At 41.1% G+C, this 14,356-nt stretch overlaps 1 protein-coding gene across 4 annotated transcripts in view; it reads left to right on the top strand.

Moving 5' to 3' along the window:
* The window catches only part of IGSF5 (immunoglobulin superfamily member 5), a 49,395-nt gene that overhangs the window by 6,266 nt on the left and 28,773 nt on the right, over positions 1-14,356 (top strand). For all 4 annotated transcript variants that reach the window (XM_013955378.2, XM_013955380.2, XM_013955377.2 and 1 more), the window contains exons 3-6: positions 5,767-6,087; positions 7,128-7,436; positions 12,531-12,662; positions 13,184-13,208. In XM_013955378.2, coding sequence (XP_013810832.2) covers positions 5,767-6,087; positions 7,128-7,436; positions 12,531-12,662; positions 13,184-13,208 — 787 coding nt within the window. The remainder of the gene's footprint in view (positions 1-5,766; positions 6,088-7,127; positions 7,437-12,530; positions 12,663-13,183; positions 13,209-14,356) is intronic.

The raw sequence follows: 14,356 nt of genomic DNA, 5'->3' as shown, positions 1-14,356 counted from the left end.
CCTTGCTGCTGTACTTTCAGCAGGAAAAAGTGGTCCCTTAGTGAGAGTTAGTTCAGACAGGGAAGGGAAAATGCTGGTGACAAAGTGTGGTTCTTTGGCAAATGAGGTTCTCTCAGTACAGGCATCATCCACCAGAGCCCTGAAAACAGTAAATGAGAAGCGCTTTTGTTTCTTCAAAACCCACTGTGATGGCCATGACAGTGAATTTTTGTGACAGAGGAGGGAACAAACAGTTCATAAAAGAGCTGATGTACATTCTGGATGCTGTTGGGAAAGGCTGAACAACTGAAACACCATAAACACCTTTCAATTAAATAAATTTTGGCCAGTAGTTATTCCTTCGTAAACATTTAATGACATGCCACAGGAAAGGTGTCTTAACTCAGCTTTGTTCTTCAAAAGTAAAGGTATAATGCAGGATCGTGTAGACAGCCTAAAGTTTCCCTTATTGTAAAGGCATCAGGGGAGATATTTGTCTGGATGGGATTTCTTACTGGTTGTGTGTGTGGAAGCAGATGTTAAAACAGCTGTTAAGAGCTGAACACATAATTCCTGCAGAGTGCAATGAAAATCTAGCCTGAGGCCTCAATTTGTCTAAAAGCAACTAGCTGCAAGATATTTTTCAAGCAGCATGTAAATGAAATTAGCACTGAAATTTACTCCTTTGCATGAGAAGCAAGGCCCAGAAGAGAGGAATTATAGCGCTGGGTGAAAGCAACTGGCCCTAGGTCCCCATTCTGTCATGTATGTCCTCTTTGACCTTACACAAGTTACTTTATCGGTGTTTGTATGGGTGTTGGACAATGGGACCTGCTGTTGGTTTGGGACTCTGTGTGCTATTGCAAGATAAAAAATAAAAGCAAAAAGATAAAGAGGCAAGGTTACAACCACTGGAAATGTGTGGGCAGCAGGTGGAGGAGAAGACTCATGAAGCCAGGCAGCTCCAAACTAACAGAAGGGAACGCGAAATAAACCACTCTGTACCAGGGTGTGCCAGCAAGGCAGCAGGCGCTCAGAGCGATGAGAGAGCTGGGGTACTTAGAGCATTTTTTTCTCAGAATTTTCTGTCTAAGGAGGTCAGCTTGCAGTTACAGCAGAGACAACATAGGACTACAAATAGAGACTGCTGAGCCTAGCACAGCCCTTCCTCAACCTTGTCCAGATCTTGGCTCCTTTTTCGGCTGTGCTGGTGTTTTGGAGAGGTCCAAAGGGAGGCCAGGTTGAGCTGCTTCCCACTCCTCAATCCTCCTGCCCCATAGGATCCCTCCAAAGCTCATGGGTCTCTTCTGTAGCTCAGAGAAGTCAGTGGAAGGCTGTCCATTGCTCCTAGCAGATGTAGTTGGTGGAAGAAAATGTAGATCTTACCATACCTGTGCACTGTTAAAAATCACTATGTTAGATAAATGAAGGAATAATTCATACCTACTTGCCTGTACTGTCTTGACTGGCTGAACAAGACAAATACAATATGAGTCATGTATTTTTATGGTAGATGATCACTGATTATTCATGTTTAGGTCTAAATTTGAGGACTATAATGGAACTCACAGACATGATCTCATAGCAAAAGACAGATTAACAGCAGGCAGTGTACTGAAAGTCACATCATCTATTCAGAGTCATAGCAAGCCATTAGTCTCCTTAAGAAAGTAAAATGTTTACACAAGCTAAGAAATAAAATACAAATGCATAGGGATCAGTTTTCATTAATAGGAACAGTGTGAATGAATACTGTCATGCTTTGCTATGCAGCTCCTGGTTCATGGGCAGCTAAATACAATTTGGTGTTAATTCTAAGAAGGGTTGTGTATGGCTCTGTCTCTCATCATGATAGCTGTTTATGTCAGCTTCAACCAGTCAGGAAGAATTCAAACAAGCTGTGAAAATCAAAAAGTTCACTATGTCAACATGTTACAGACCCCATGGGACGTACAGGGAGTAGTATTGTAAAGGCTGGTTACAATTAGATTCAAGAAAAAATAGATAATTCAAAGACTCATTTGAATTTAGGACAGTGTCTCAACCTCAGTAATATCATTTAGGAATAGAAATCACGATTATTTAATTTTGAATACCAGGAAAAGGATCATACTAAATGAAGAATGGTCTCATTGGAATGCACCTCATCAATGAGCTCTCAGTGTAATTCTCAATGCGATGAGAATTAGAAAACTTGTAGTTCTGGAAATGATGCCATCCACAGACATGTGGGGAATCCCTGTCATTCAGAAAGTGACAAATAGAAAAGAGGAAATGGGTTTTAGCTGTTTTTCTGGATTAACTGTTTATAAAGCAATGCATTAAGCTATGTATATAGATTTGATTGCTGAGGTAATCTTCAAGCTGTTGCACGTTTTAAAGCATTACAGTTCACCTTTACAAGTCTCAAGAGAGCTTTGAATAACTTAATGGAAAAAATGAGCCATTGAAGTTGAACTGAAATATGCTTTATCTTATATCGTCTGGCTTTATTAATTATCAGTAGAAGCAGAGTTTGCTTTTGATTTAATGTTTTATTGCTCACACACAGATATGCTTACAAGAATGCTGTGCGTGGTAAAGATAACAAACCCAGAAAGGTGAAAAACATTTTTTAAAGCTTTTTGTAAGCATGGCAGAACTCAGAGTCAATCATACAAGGAGACAAGGAGGGCTAGGCTTGTATAAACCAGCAAAACAAAGAATGAGAAGATTCTCATTTGTAAATAAATGCAGAGGGTGGGAGGAAAGAGGGTAGCTATTTATATTACAGAACAATTCTTGGCACAAACCTGAGTAGATATAAACTGCCTAGGATTAAATGTGAGCTGGAAATTAGAAAATGATGTTGACAGCGGAACAATGAGATTATGGGCCATATGCCTTGGGTGTGTGTATGGAGGTTCTGGTTGCAACATCATAACTGAGATTGGGGTCTGGTTGCATTTATACAAGTATTAAACATCTCTTTTGTGTGAAACAATAAAACATATCCTCTCCTGCTCATGCCAGCTAATGACTGAATGAAATACGAATTTTGCAGTAATTTGTAAATTAATCCATTAATGAATAAACTACCTAAAATGAACAAAACCTGGGTCCTTTAAAAAGCACTTCATTGTTCTCAATAGTCTTAGCAAGGGAATAACAGCCATTTCAGACTTTCTCTCTCCTAGAAAATAATTGAACGCTTATGCTCAGGCTAAATTTGCAGACACAGGGTTTTAATTACACTACCATGCACTGTAGTATGTAATTGCTGTACTTATGCAGACTATAGCCTGAATCATCAGGGTAACACTGGCAGTCCCTGTGCTTCCTCTGGATGAACATTTCCCAGTAAGGAAAGAAAGACTTACTGATGAGGTAGACCTCTCCAGCAGGTCTGGTTGGTCTGCAGAGAGCTTGTGAAATCTATGTCCTCAGAGATACTCAAAATTTGGCTGGATGAGGTCCTGCGCAAATGACCTAACTTTAAAGTTAGCCCTGCCTGGAACATGGTGTTGGGTTAGAGATTTCCAGAGGTCCCTTCCCACCAAAATCTTTCTGTGTTCCTGTCAAAGTGTAACCATGTCACAGCGAGGTACAGGGGACCTCTGCCTGCCTTTGGTGTGCCAGCTTGGTTACCCCTGCCCTGACCCTGCACAAGGCTGAGAGGGAGCAGACCTGGGCTGAGAGGGAGGTGAAGAGGCGGCAGCAGCCCTGGGATAGAAGGGTGAAAGAGCTGCACCCGTGAGATACAGAGCATCAGCAGTTTTCTGATTTCAGCAACTGTGTCCCTCCCTCTCTGCTCCACCTGCAGCTGGCAGGGTTGTGGGCTGCAGCACCTTAGTGAGAATGACCAGCTTACAATAACTTACCATTGTGGTAATATGAGAAAGACATCAATAAACTGGAGCGAGGACAGTGGAGGGCCAGAATGATGGTCAGGGACTGGAGAACTTGCCCTGTGAGGAGAGGCTGAGGGACTGGGGTTTGTTCAGCCTCGAGAAGAGACGGCTGCGGGGGACCTAAGAGCAGCCTGCCAGGACCTGCAAGGAGGTTATCAAGAAGATGGAGCCAGGCTCTTCACAGCCATACATGGCAGGAGGACAAGAGACGATGGGCATAAGTTGAAACAGAAGAGATTCAGACTGGATATGAGGAGAAACTTATTCAAAATAAGGATAATAAGGCAGTGGAGCAGGTTGCCCTGAGAGCCTGTGCAGGCTCCATCCTTGGAGGTTTTCAAGAACCTGATCTGACTCAGACCTGACCCTGCTCTGAGCAGGGGATTGGACTGGAGACCTCCTGAGGTCCCTTCCAACCTGAATTATCCTGTGATCCTATGACCAGTTGGTCAGTAACTTCTCCTCCTTGAAAACTATTGATAGTACCTCTGCCTTTGCTCTACTGCACATAGACATAGCGTGTTCAGGGGAACTGAGCCAAAATCCACAGGGAGGTCACAAAGTATGAAGATCCAGGGAAGCAGGTTCCTAATTTCACACAGTGCTGCTCTCAAACACTATTCCTAAGATGCCAAGCCAGTAACCTAGATCATTCTTCATGTTTGAAGGTTTGTCCCTCAGGGAAGACAAGGATATATGAAGCCCTCTTTCTGAGAAATGCTTTAAGAATTGCTCACTTTCAAAATGGCACCTATTTCCCTTGGCTATTTCACAGACTGAAGTCACAGCTGCTGTCTTGAAAAGATGATCTCTGCCTTTGTCTTTCTTTCACTTTCTGCTTGTTGGAAGCAAGTGCTTCTGCACGTACAGGGGACCACCCTCTGCCTGGGCAATGGCTGTGCTTTCCTTCCACTGAGGGCAATGGGAGGCCCTGGGTATGCTGAGGAGGGAAAGAAAACAAAATGCCTTCATTAGAGCTGAGCTCTGAATTCTGAAAAATATTAACCAAATGAACAGTACCTTTAAAGAGAAAAACTCATGAATTACAGCAGATCTGGTTAATAGAAAGCCAGAGAAGACAGGGGAGAATGTATTTTGAATCATGCGTAAGAAAAGCAGGGAGGAGGGGAAAGCATATGGAAGGGGGTAGAAAAGAATCACTGGCAATCTGAGGTATGGGGAAGGAAAACATAGTTAAGGGATCTGCTACATACTCTGTTATGTACTTCAAGTCTAGAAAACTCATGTATTTTTCCTTTTTAAGGGTGAAAGCATTTTCCTTGAGCAGTAATGATAAGTCTGGCCTTTAGTGACTCTGTGAAAAGAGAAAATTAAGTGATTTGGGAATGGGAGGCAGAGAGACAAAAAATCTAATGCATTTAAAAAAAAATCTCATCTGGAGGTTAGCTGAAAGATTAGATTGTTTGTACATTTCCATCTCTAAATACGTTAAGATTTTTAAATTTATACAAGCCTATATTTCTTGGGTTGACAAAGATTGGCTTGGGGATCCATTATAACAAGCCTGTGTAGCATTTGCCCACAACTTACTGCTGTGTGCTTAACACTGCTCAGCTGCAGTTTCATTTTACCATAGATAACTTTTAACCATTTACTGTGAGGCATTGTTGAAAATGAGATATGAATCTCCTTCTGAAAGGATCAAGTACTGAAGGAAAAGTCAGAGGGAAAGTGCCAGCATAGTTGAATCAACAGCCTTTCCTGATACATAACTAAGTGCTTAATATCCCACTGCTCCCAGGGAATAATGTCATTTGAACCAGATGTTCTTGCTTTTTATCCCCTTACATTGCTGACCATAAAAATTAAGCCAAAGGCCTTAGCTGATGTTGGTGTTTATGTAGTTACAGATTGCGTGTTTTCTTCTTTCTTCCAGGTCTTGGCTTTTGTTCTTCTATTATAACTGGCCCTACTAATGTGACAGTCCTTGCTGGTTCAGAAGCCCGGTTTAATTGTACCTTGTCGTTAAGATGGGTAATTCTCATCTGGTTGTCAAATGGAAGTCCTGTCCTCACTGTGGTTAATCCTCAAGGAGCTATTGTAACATCAGACCGCTTCACATCTCAAAATTACACCAGCAGTGATGGGTTTACCTCAGAGCTGATCATCCACAACACACGGCTGAGTGACTCTGGTAAAATAGAGTGCAGCACCCAGCAAGCTAACGAGAGTACCTTTGCGTTTCTTTCCGTTCAAGGTGAGTATAGCCACCAACGGAAAGCTATTTTATTACAGTGTGCTTAAAGAAATCCTCTGATGGATTGTCCAAATTATGTCTATGAAGGAGTATGTGCTTCTATTTAACATTCTTTGTCTCCTGTCCTCCTTGACTTAATTTTACTGTCACAGCAGGTTTCAGAGTCACCCTCAGAGTGCCATTAAAGGAGGATTGAACTGCCCTTGTTTTTTCCCATTGAGTCCCCTTAATCTTTATTGGATTTCGTAAAAGTGCCTGAAGGCTATATCAGGCCCACTAGCAGTCAGTCAAACATGATCTTTTGGCTAGGGAGAGTATGCACTACCCCATACAAACATCTTTCATCAATATTCTGCTCTTTTTAGCGCAGATCTCCCTTCTACTTTCTGATTTAGGACACAGTCCTAAAGCCAGCTTATTTGAGTTTGATTTAATGGAGTGTAGAGGTAAAGCCTCTGAGACACAAGATGATACTCATTGATTGCTGCTGTAAGCTACCTTTTCCAAGCAACAAAAAGCTCCTGTGCATGAAGCCCCTGTGTATGAGACCTCTTCCTCCTCAAACATCATTAGTGACACAATGCATCTAGCAAAGCAGAATCTAACCACCAGACACTGTCCATTTGTCAGAGTTGCTTCATACAGCAAGAAGACCTCATCATCTACTTGTAAACTTTTCCTGATAAACCCCAAAAGCATGCTTAAAATTTACAGAGAAACACAGTTATTACATTATGTTGTCCTTCAGCTGGAAATATATCAGTATGACTAAAAAGTATAATTTACTGCTTTTTATTGAAAAGGCACTGAAGGCTGAGTCTAGTGTTTTACAGATACTAGGCAATAACGTGTTCTTGAAGCTGCAATAGCTGCACTTTTATGTCATGCATATGGTACATCAGTGTTAATAATAATTGGTTTTAAATTCATAACTCAAGGCATGGCTAATTTTGGGTAGCAAGGTAAGATTTGAAATTATCAGTAGGAAAGCAATGCATACAAGTATTCTGAAGGAACAAAATATCTTTTCCCTCCTACAGTTAATGGATCTTTATTCATCAAAAATAGCACCTTTACAGTAAAAGAGAACAAAACAGTTGAAATTGTTTGCGAAGCCTTAGGATGGGCTCCAGCTCCAGACATTACCTGGATGACAAATGACTCTTTCATAGATAAGTCGAGGTATGTTACCAAGCAAAGTCAAGGATCTAATGGCCTTCACAATGCCATGAGCATCTTAACTTTGACTCCAACGGACACTGAGATTTTGACTTGTTTAGCTGATATAGAAGCACTCCCTAGCCCTCAGAATGCAACTGTAACTGTTTTTTTTCTCAACTCTACTACAGGTAAGTGGATGTTTGTTATACTTTGTCTATGCTACTTTCTCAGAACTATGCTTTTTTGTTTTGTTTTGAAAAATCTTTTATTTGCAAACCAAATACTATAAGATGTGCAGAGGTGATAGAATTAAGACCTGGTTGTCACAACTTCATACATAGGTAGGGTTAAATTCACTACTGTGAGAGGACTGATACAAGTCCTATGAACCAGAAAGTCCTACCTAGGACCAATCTGAACAAAATGAATGAATGAAGCAAAAGATCTGCCACTGATTCCTACTATGGATTCATTGCTAACAGTACTGGCCTCGGTTCCTTGTACAAGAAATCATCTAATGAATTTAGATGTGAAACATCTAAATCATGATTATGGCATGTCCCACATACGAAAATAAAGTTTTAGACCTCAGTTGCTCAAGGCCAAACCCTCAGGTGAAACTGTGCTCTGTTATATTCAATACCAGCTTTACCACTGACTTCAAAAAACCTTGGATTTCACGCCTAGTTTCTACACATAACCCAAAAGAGATTCTGCATTAGCTCTCCAAATGCAAGCAGAAAGTTCTCCCTATGAGCACTGAGCAGATGTGATGGAGCTGTTGTAATTTGCTGGTAACAACCCCAAGCTGCACCGAGCTTGACACCCAAGTGGGGCTGGGTAGTATTCTAGTCATATGCTGTATCCCAAGGTTTATGTAGATCCAAGAGCCATTTGGCCTGCTCTCTTCTTCCTGATACAGTCTCTTTCACATCCTAGAAGAATATGGATATATGCAATAACATATATGAAATTCTTTGGACAGCGTATTAGGTTGCCTTTTGTTTCCTTATATTTAAGGAAATTTGAGGTGGCTTTAATCCAAGCATAAATGTCAAATAAATCTTTCAAGAACTATTACCAAGACCCTTGATAACCTTAAATAGTTTTGCTAATGCTGTCAGCAATTTTTTGTAACGCTGCTAATCTTTGGCCTCCTACACAAGATTTGGCTAATCTTTGACATCCTACAAAAAATTCCACAGATTAACACATTCACAGTATTAGGACACTCATCAGGCAAAGCATGACTTTTATCTGCTTTATGTTGTCAGTGTGAAACAAAGCAAGTGGGACTATGAATAAAGATCTACCTCATAATCTAACAGAATCCTATGAAAAATGCTTTTCTTTTTGAAACCATAATACAATAAGAATAAGTAAGAGAAAATTTTTCCCTGTGGGTTAGCAGTGTTTAATGCAGATGAGGAGATGATACCACCTTGTCCTTCACAGCTTTTCTCTGGTGGGACTGGCCAAGAGTCTCAGTCATAAGGTAGAAGAGTCTCAGGGCAAGCTGAGCTTGCACCACTAATCATATGGTCGGGAGCCTGTCCCAGGAGCTGAGGTTGCTGGTTATGGGTGCACTGCCAGCTATGGTGGCACAGCCTATCTTATAATGGCATCCTTCTTATCAGCCATACGCTGTGGTATGGAAAATGCATTTATATGGAGGTTTTTACAGTGGCTCCCCAGGTATCTTCTGTGCAGAGTAGGACCTTAAATCTACACTCCTTTTTTTGAAGTGCTGAGCGTTGAGAACTTCAATAATCATGCTGACAGCTTTTCTTGATGAACTGATTCTTGTTCTGTAATGGGTGAATACACCATGTATGAAGACATTCTTATAGTAGATTGATGATCAGTATGGTATAGAAGTTTCTACATATAAACAACTGAAGAGGTTGAGTAACCTTTTATTTTACATATTAGTCATTATTAGCAAGTCCTTTCAGAAGTACATGCTTTGTAATGCAATTGAAAAAGGTCATTTCATCATTTTTAATATGACTTTTTTGTAGTCAGATGCTCCTAATTACTGACTAAGCAAAATAGAGCTATCCTGAGGAAATTAATAAATTCCCCTGCCTACTCGTTTGTGAACTACAGAGGTATCCACCCTCAGTTTCCATAGCTACTCACTGTAAATTAGAGGAGGAGAAAAACAGATGTCATGAAGCACAATTAGTGTATAATTAGTGATTGTATAGGTCCATCATTCATTTCTCTTTGGAAAAATCATTGTGCAGCAGCAGACACTCAAAATTTGTCAGGATAGGAGAAAAGGAAATCTCTAAACTATGAGAATGAAATAAAGATGTGACATTTGCAACAGAGGAAGGTACCTAACATATATCATACTTTAAATCTCAGAACTTCTCTGACTTTTCATATACAGACTCACCCTTAGCTGGATGTTGTCAGGAATGAAGAAGGCTAGCTTCAAACATCAAAGGAATCTTTCCCAAAACTATAGTAATATCGATTTCAGCCCTCACTTAAAAGCTTGAGAAATCATCTAGTTCACTTCTCCACATTCCTCACGAGCAGTCCTTGTCTAGCCAAAAGCATTGTAACCAAAAAACTTATAAGCCTTCTTCCACAGTCACTAACTGATAAACCAACATCACCTGGCAGGTGAATGTCCTGCCTTCCTGCACATCTAGATCAGTCTTAATCTCAGGCCTCTTCTTACAGTTAGCAACGTGATGCATTTTTGTGTTGGTCACTCCTCTCTCCAGAGGTTCCTCATTCACAATTCAGTTTGGCTGAGCCCCAAATTTGGGAACTCCTATCGAGTTATCACAGCAGAAGCAGTCACAGAGCTGTTACTGGGACATGAGGTCCTTGGCAGAGTCCCTTAGTTGAGCTTAAGCTTTTTGTGGCTTCAGTGTTGACTTCATGTGTCCTTTGCACTGCAGGAGCTGAAGACTAGAGAATCAGCCAGAAGCCTGATCTTCCTTTGCTTTTATCTTAGCCACAAAGCTCCAAAGTGTCCAAGAAGTGGGGTGCAGCTTTGTTTCAGTCTCATTCTCCTTGGTCACCAGCATGTCTCAGAGAAAATTCCATTTTCTAGAGATTCTTTGCTCTAGTAAATTCTTAAGCAGCTTTGGGAGAAGCTAAATGTTAGGATAGCAGCAGAGAATGGGCCATATAGTATGAGAAAGTGGCTTCATCCACATTTAGCACCTGATGTAACTCAGTGTGGATTTACAAGTGGAGCTAAAAGGGGTTTAATTCCTTCATCTCTCAGAGTCCCTCTCTTGTGCCCTAACTTACATGTTGAGCTGGTGGCCAATGCGTTCATACCTGCTGGTCACATCCCCAGTTTCTTTCTGGATATCCCAAAATTGGATAAAAATTACAGTGCAGAACAGCCTGGGGGTATTTGTGTTGTATCCTGTCCCTCTTGCTTCTGCTCTGTAGAGTCTCTTTTGGTAGGTAACCTGAGCCTGATGGGGAGCAAAATACCTTGGTCTGGCAGCCAGCCTGGAGGTGTGGTCCAGTGCAGAAGGAGCATTTGGCTTCTTCTTTCATGCTGGGGCTAAACTACCCCCTATAGCTAAGAGAGCTGTGTTTTTCATATTTTAACTATCTTGAAATTCCTATGCTTTACAGAACAACATATAATAAACTATAGGTACTTGTTGCAGTACTTCTGGATGAAAATCTTATGAACAAGTTTATAAACAATTGTAATCACAATTGATTATAGCCTACAGAATTAACTACTAGTCTGCAGGTTACTGAGTGCTTGTTTTCCCTAATTGTCACAAGAAATTTAAAACCTGCTGATTGTGTGTTAGGATTAGAAAAAGACTGGAACGAATTGCTTAATCATAAAGACCTGAGCTTTGGAGAATTCAGAATCCTAACACAGGTCCTAGCTTGCCAGAGGCTCTGCAGTCCAAAGCCTCCAAACCCCAAGCATATAAAACTGTGCAAATTTGTAGATAGAACAGATTTTCTTCTCTATCCCCTGTCGTTAGCAGAGCAGCAGATACTCTGGGTCACACATCAGGGGAATAGCTGTGACACTGTGCAGCTACTAATCATCTGTGTTGCTGCTGTACCTTTCCCAGAGGCTGTCAGGTAAATGTTGCCTTGCAGTTTTTAATTGAGACCTCTAGCAAGGACGTGACATGCATAAACCCAGCATGACAGAATGGGAATTGTCAAGTTTGTATGTGTCTCACACCTGTAGTTCAGATTGGAAGTTTGTTTCTAAGCAACTGCCAAAGTGATTTTTGGGCGGCTTTTCAAAGGGTAGCCAAGTTAGAAGTGCTCCTGAAATATTTGGTCAAAACCAATGGGCAGGGTGATATGACAATCAAAATTGACATTTTCTTTATGCGTCCAGCTGCGTAAGGAATATAGGGTATTTTTTTAAATTCCCTGCATCTGGCAGCTCTGTCAGCAAAACCATTTATTCATAGCAACCAGTTTCAGCAAGACATTGAATTATTTTGAAATCACCTCATTTAATACTGTAGATTACAGCAAAGACAAAGGAATATTTTAATGTTGTGAAAACACCAGGAGTGAAGAGAGCTTAGTAGCTGCAACACCCCAAACTGTGTTACCCTACAGTTTTTGTTCTTCACTGCTCTTTACAGTGGATAACAGATGACCTACAAAGTATATTCCAAAATCAAACACCTGCTGAAATCAGTGAGAAATCCCAGTATGGGATTCATCAGAAGATCATATCTACTGGATAGAGATCTCCATCTGCCCTAGTCACCTAAGGCTATCATTGTAGCCAGTGGGGAGAAATGGACACTTCTTGAGAGCTGTTCGTCTTATCCAAGGGGAGACATACACATTTGGGCAAATGCATTATAATTCAAAACACCTATTTTCTCTAGAACAACTAGGCAAGATGCTTAATATAGTACAGAAATAGTACAGTACAGTAATACAATATAGACATCTAAATTGAATCTTAACCCCTCTCGCCAACCCCAAAGGTCTCTAAACGATGCTGGGAGACTCAGAATATCTACAAAATAAAGTTTAGGTAGGAAGATTACACCTCTGTATTTTTCAGAAAGAGAAGTAACTATGGGGAAAGTTACAACTGCAATAAGTAATTAGCATTTGGAAAAATTTTAAATTTTTGGGCACCATCCATATATACAGAATCCTGTCATTTGGAAAAACACAGCCTCCTTGTTAAATAATAACAAGCAGTTAAAAGCTTCTCACAGAAAAGGTAAATATTGTGAAAAAGGATGTTTCCAGGCTCTGACAGTACAATGTTTCTCCATTTAATTTAACAGAAAGTGATTACAGTGAAGATGGCACAAGCACATGGGTTATTGTACTTGCAGTCGTATTGTCACTTGTTGGTTTTATTCTTCTGATCTTTATCATTGGGGTTGTCATACGCTGCTTCTGCCAAAAGAAGAAAGGTAAGTGGATCTTGACAGCTGCTCTGTGCATTAAAAAAAAAGAAAAAATCTTAAATTAGACGTAAAGCTACTACTAAGTTCTGGTGTGGTTCAAAGACCTGTAAGTGACAATTTGAGCAGATAGATCATGCTCTTGACCAGTGACCTGAAGATGCTTCTTACTTTCACCTTGTTGTTTTTCATATAACTTGCTTTCAAAGTAATCAGTGGCCCACTAGGTTTGCCATGCATATTAACTACACGGGGGTAGTATTTTTCAGAGGAACATTAACTTTCAGTGACATTTAGTTCCCGTGCTGAGGTTCTTTGTTGAAGCATACCTTCAATACTGTATTTGTCAGATACTTTCCTAATTTCCAATTTTTGTGTAAACTATTCTAAAGGGATATTGTACAATTTTGTAAACAAGGAGGAGAGATGATCCTGTGGTAACTGGACCACAATGCATGCTCTAAGAGGAGCTCTCTAGTAGGGCATATTTAATTTTCCTGCATTTTAAACAGATCCATTTTTTCTTTCAGGCTCCACATATCAAAATGAGATAAGGTAAGCTGAATAAGGTGGGATTTTTTTTTCTTTTAACTAGATTCTTTCAGGCTGCCGCAGGATGGTGAAAGGGATGTGCCAGCTTCCATCGCCTCATATTTGCTGACCTTTGGGTCAGCCCTGCTGTGCGACCTGGCACATTTTGGCATGCACAGCCTGGGAGAGGGCTGCCTGTGTGCAGGGATGGGGACAGGCCCGAGGGGCGAAGAGCAAGGGCCACCGTCCGCAGCGGATTGCGACTTCTGTTCCCACAATAACCTGGGTGAAAAAAACCCAAATCGCGTAACGACGACACCCCTGATTCTACAAGCACTACAAGCGGGCAAGCACTCCCCCCTCCTCTCTGAAGCCGATGGGCAAAGCAAATCCTTAAAACCCGGCTCTTTGCGGGAGGTTTTCGGGCGCCGGGTGTTTGCAGCAGTGCCCACAGGGGGTCACTGTGAGCCAGCGGCTCGCCCCGGGCTGCCGCGGGGCCGCGCCGGCACCAGCTGGCCCCGGGAGGGGCTGGCGAGCAGCTCCGCCGTGCCCGGCTCTTGGAAATTCATTAGTGTCCCACGGTAAAAAAAACAAACAAAAAAGAAAATGCAACAAAAAAAGCCACCCCGGTGATGAGTATCAAAACTTCAAGTGAGTACCAGCCTCGCTTGCAAACGAAGCTGTCTGTACATTATTGCAGGCAGGGACATGTGAAAAAACACCACTCCACAGTCATCAGTATTAAGATCCTATTCATTATGTGATGCTATTTTTTCTAAGTTTTTAGGGAGCATTGTAAATTCATACACAGCTTATGGGGTGTTTAACTTCTTAATCTAACGGGTTTGCAATCCCATGCAACACTTTGCCTCTCACTTCAGTAATACCTAGCTTCATTAATGGCCTCTCGGGGAACTTTTGTAAAGGCCTGTTGACAGATTTCCATTTATACTGTACTTTATTGATACAAAGGAAAATAAGGAAATTAAAGAAGCCCTATTTTCTCCTGAGGAAATGATGTTAATTATACTGTGCCATACCAGTAAACTTCTAGGTGATTTCTTATTTTGTGAGGTTTAATCGATCAGGTTACCAAGTGCAGCTATATAAATAGGCAGAACTAAGTCAGCTGGGAACTGGAGGCCAAAAGCAAGTACCACTTGCCTATTGGT

This window comes from Apteryx mantelli, chromosome 1 (assembly GCF_036417845.1).
Source record: "Apteryx mantelli isolate bAptMan1 chromosome 1, bAptMan1.hap1, whole genome shotgun sequence".
Taxonomy (NCBI): domain Eukaryota; kingdom Metazoa; phylum Chordata; class Aves; order Apterygiformes; family Apterygidae; genus Apteryx; species Apteryx mantelli.
This window is presented reverse-complemented; position numbering and strand designations above follow the sequence as displayed.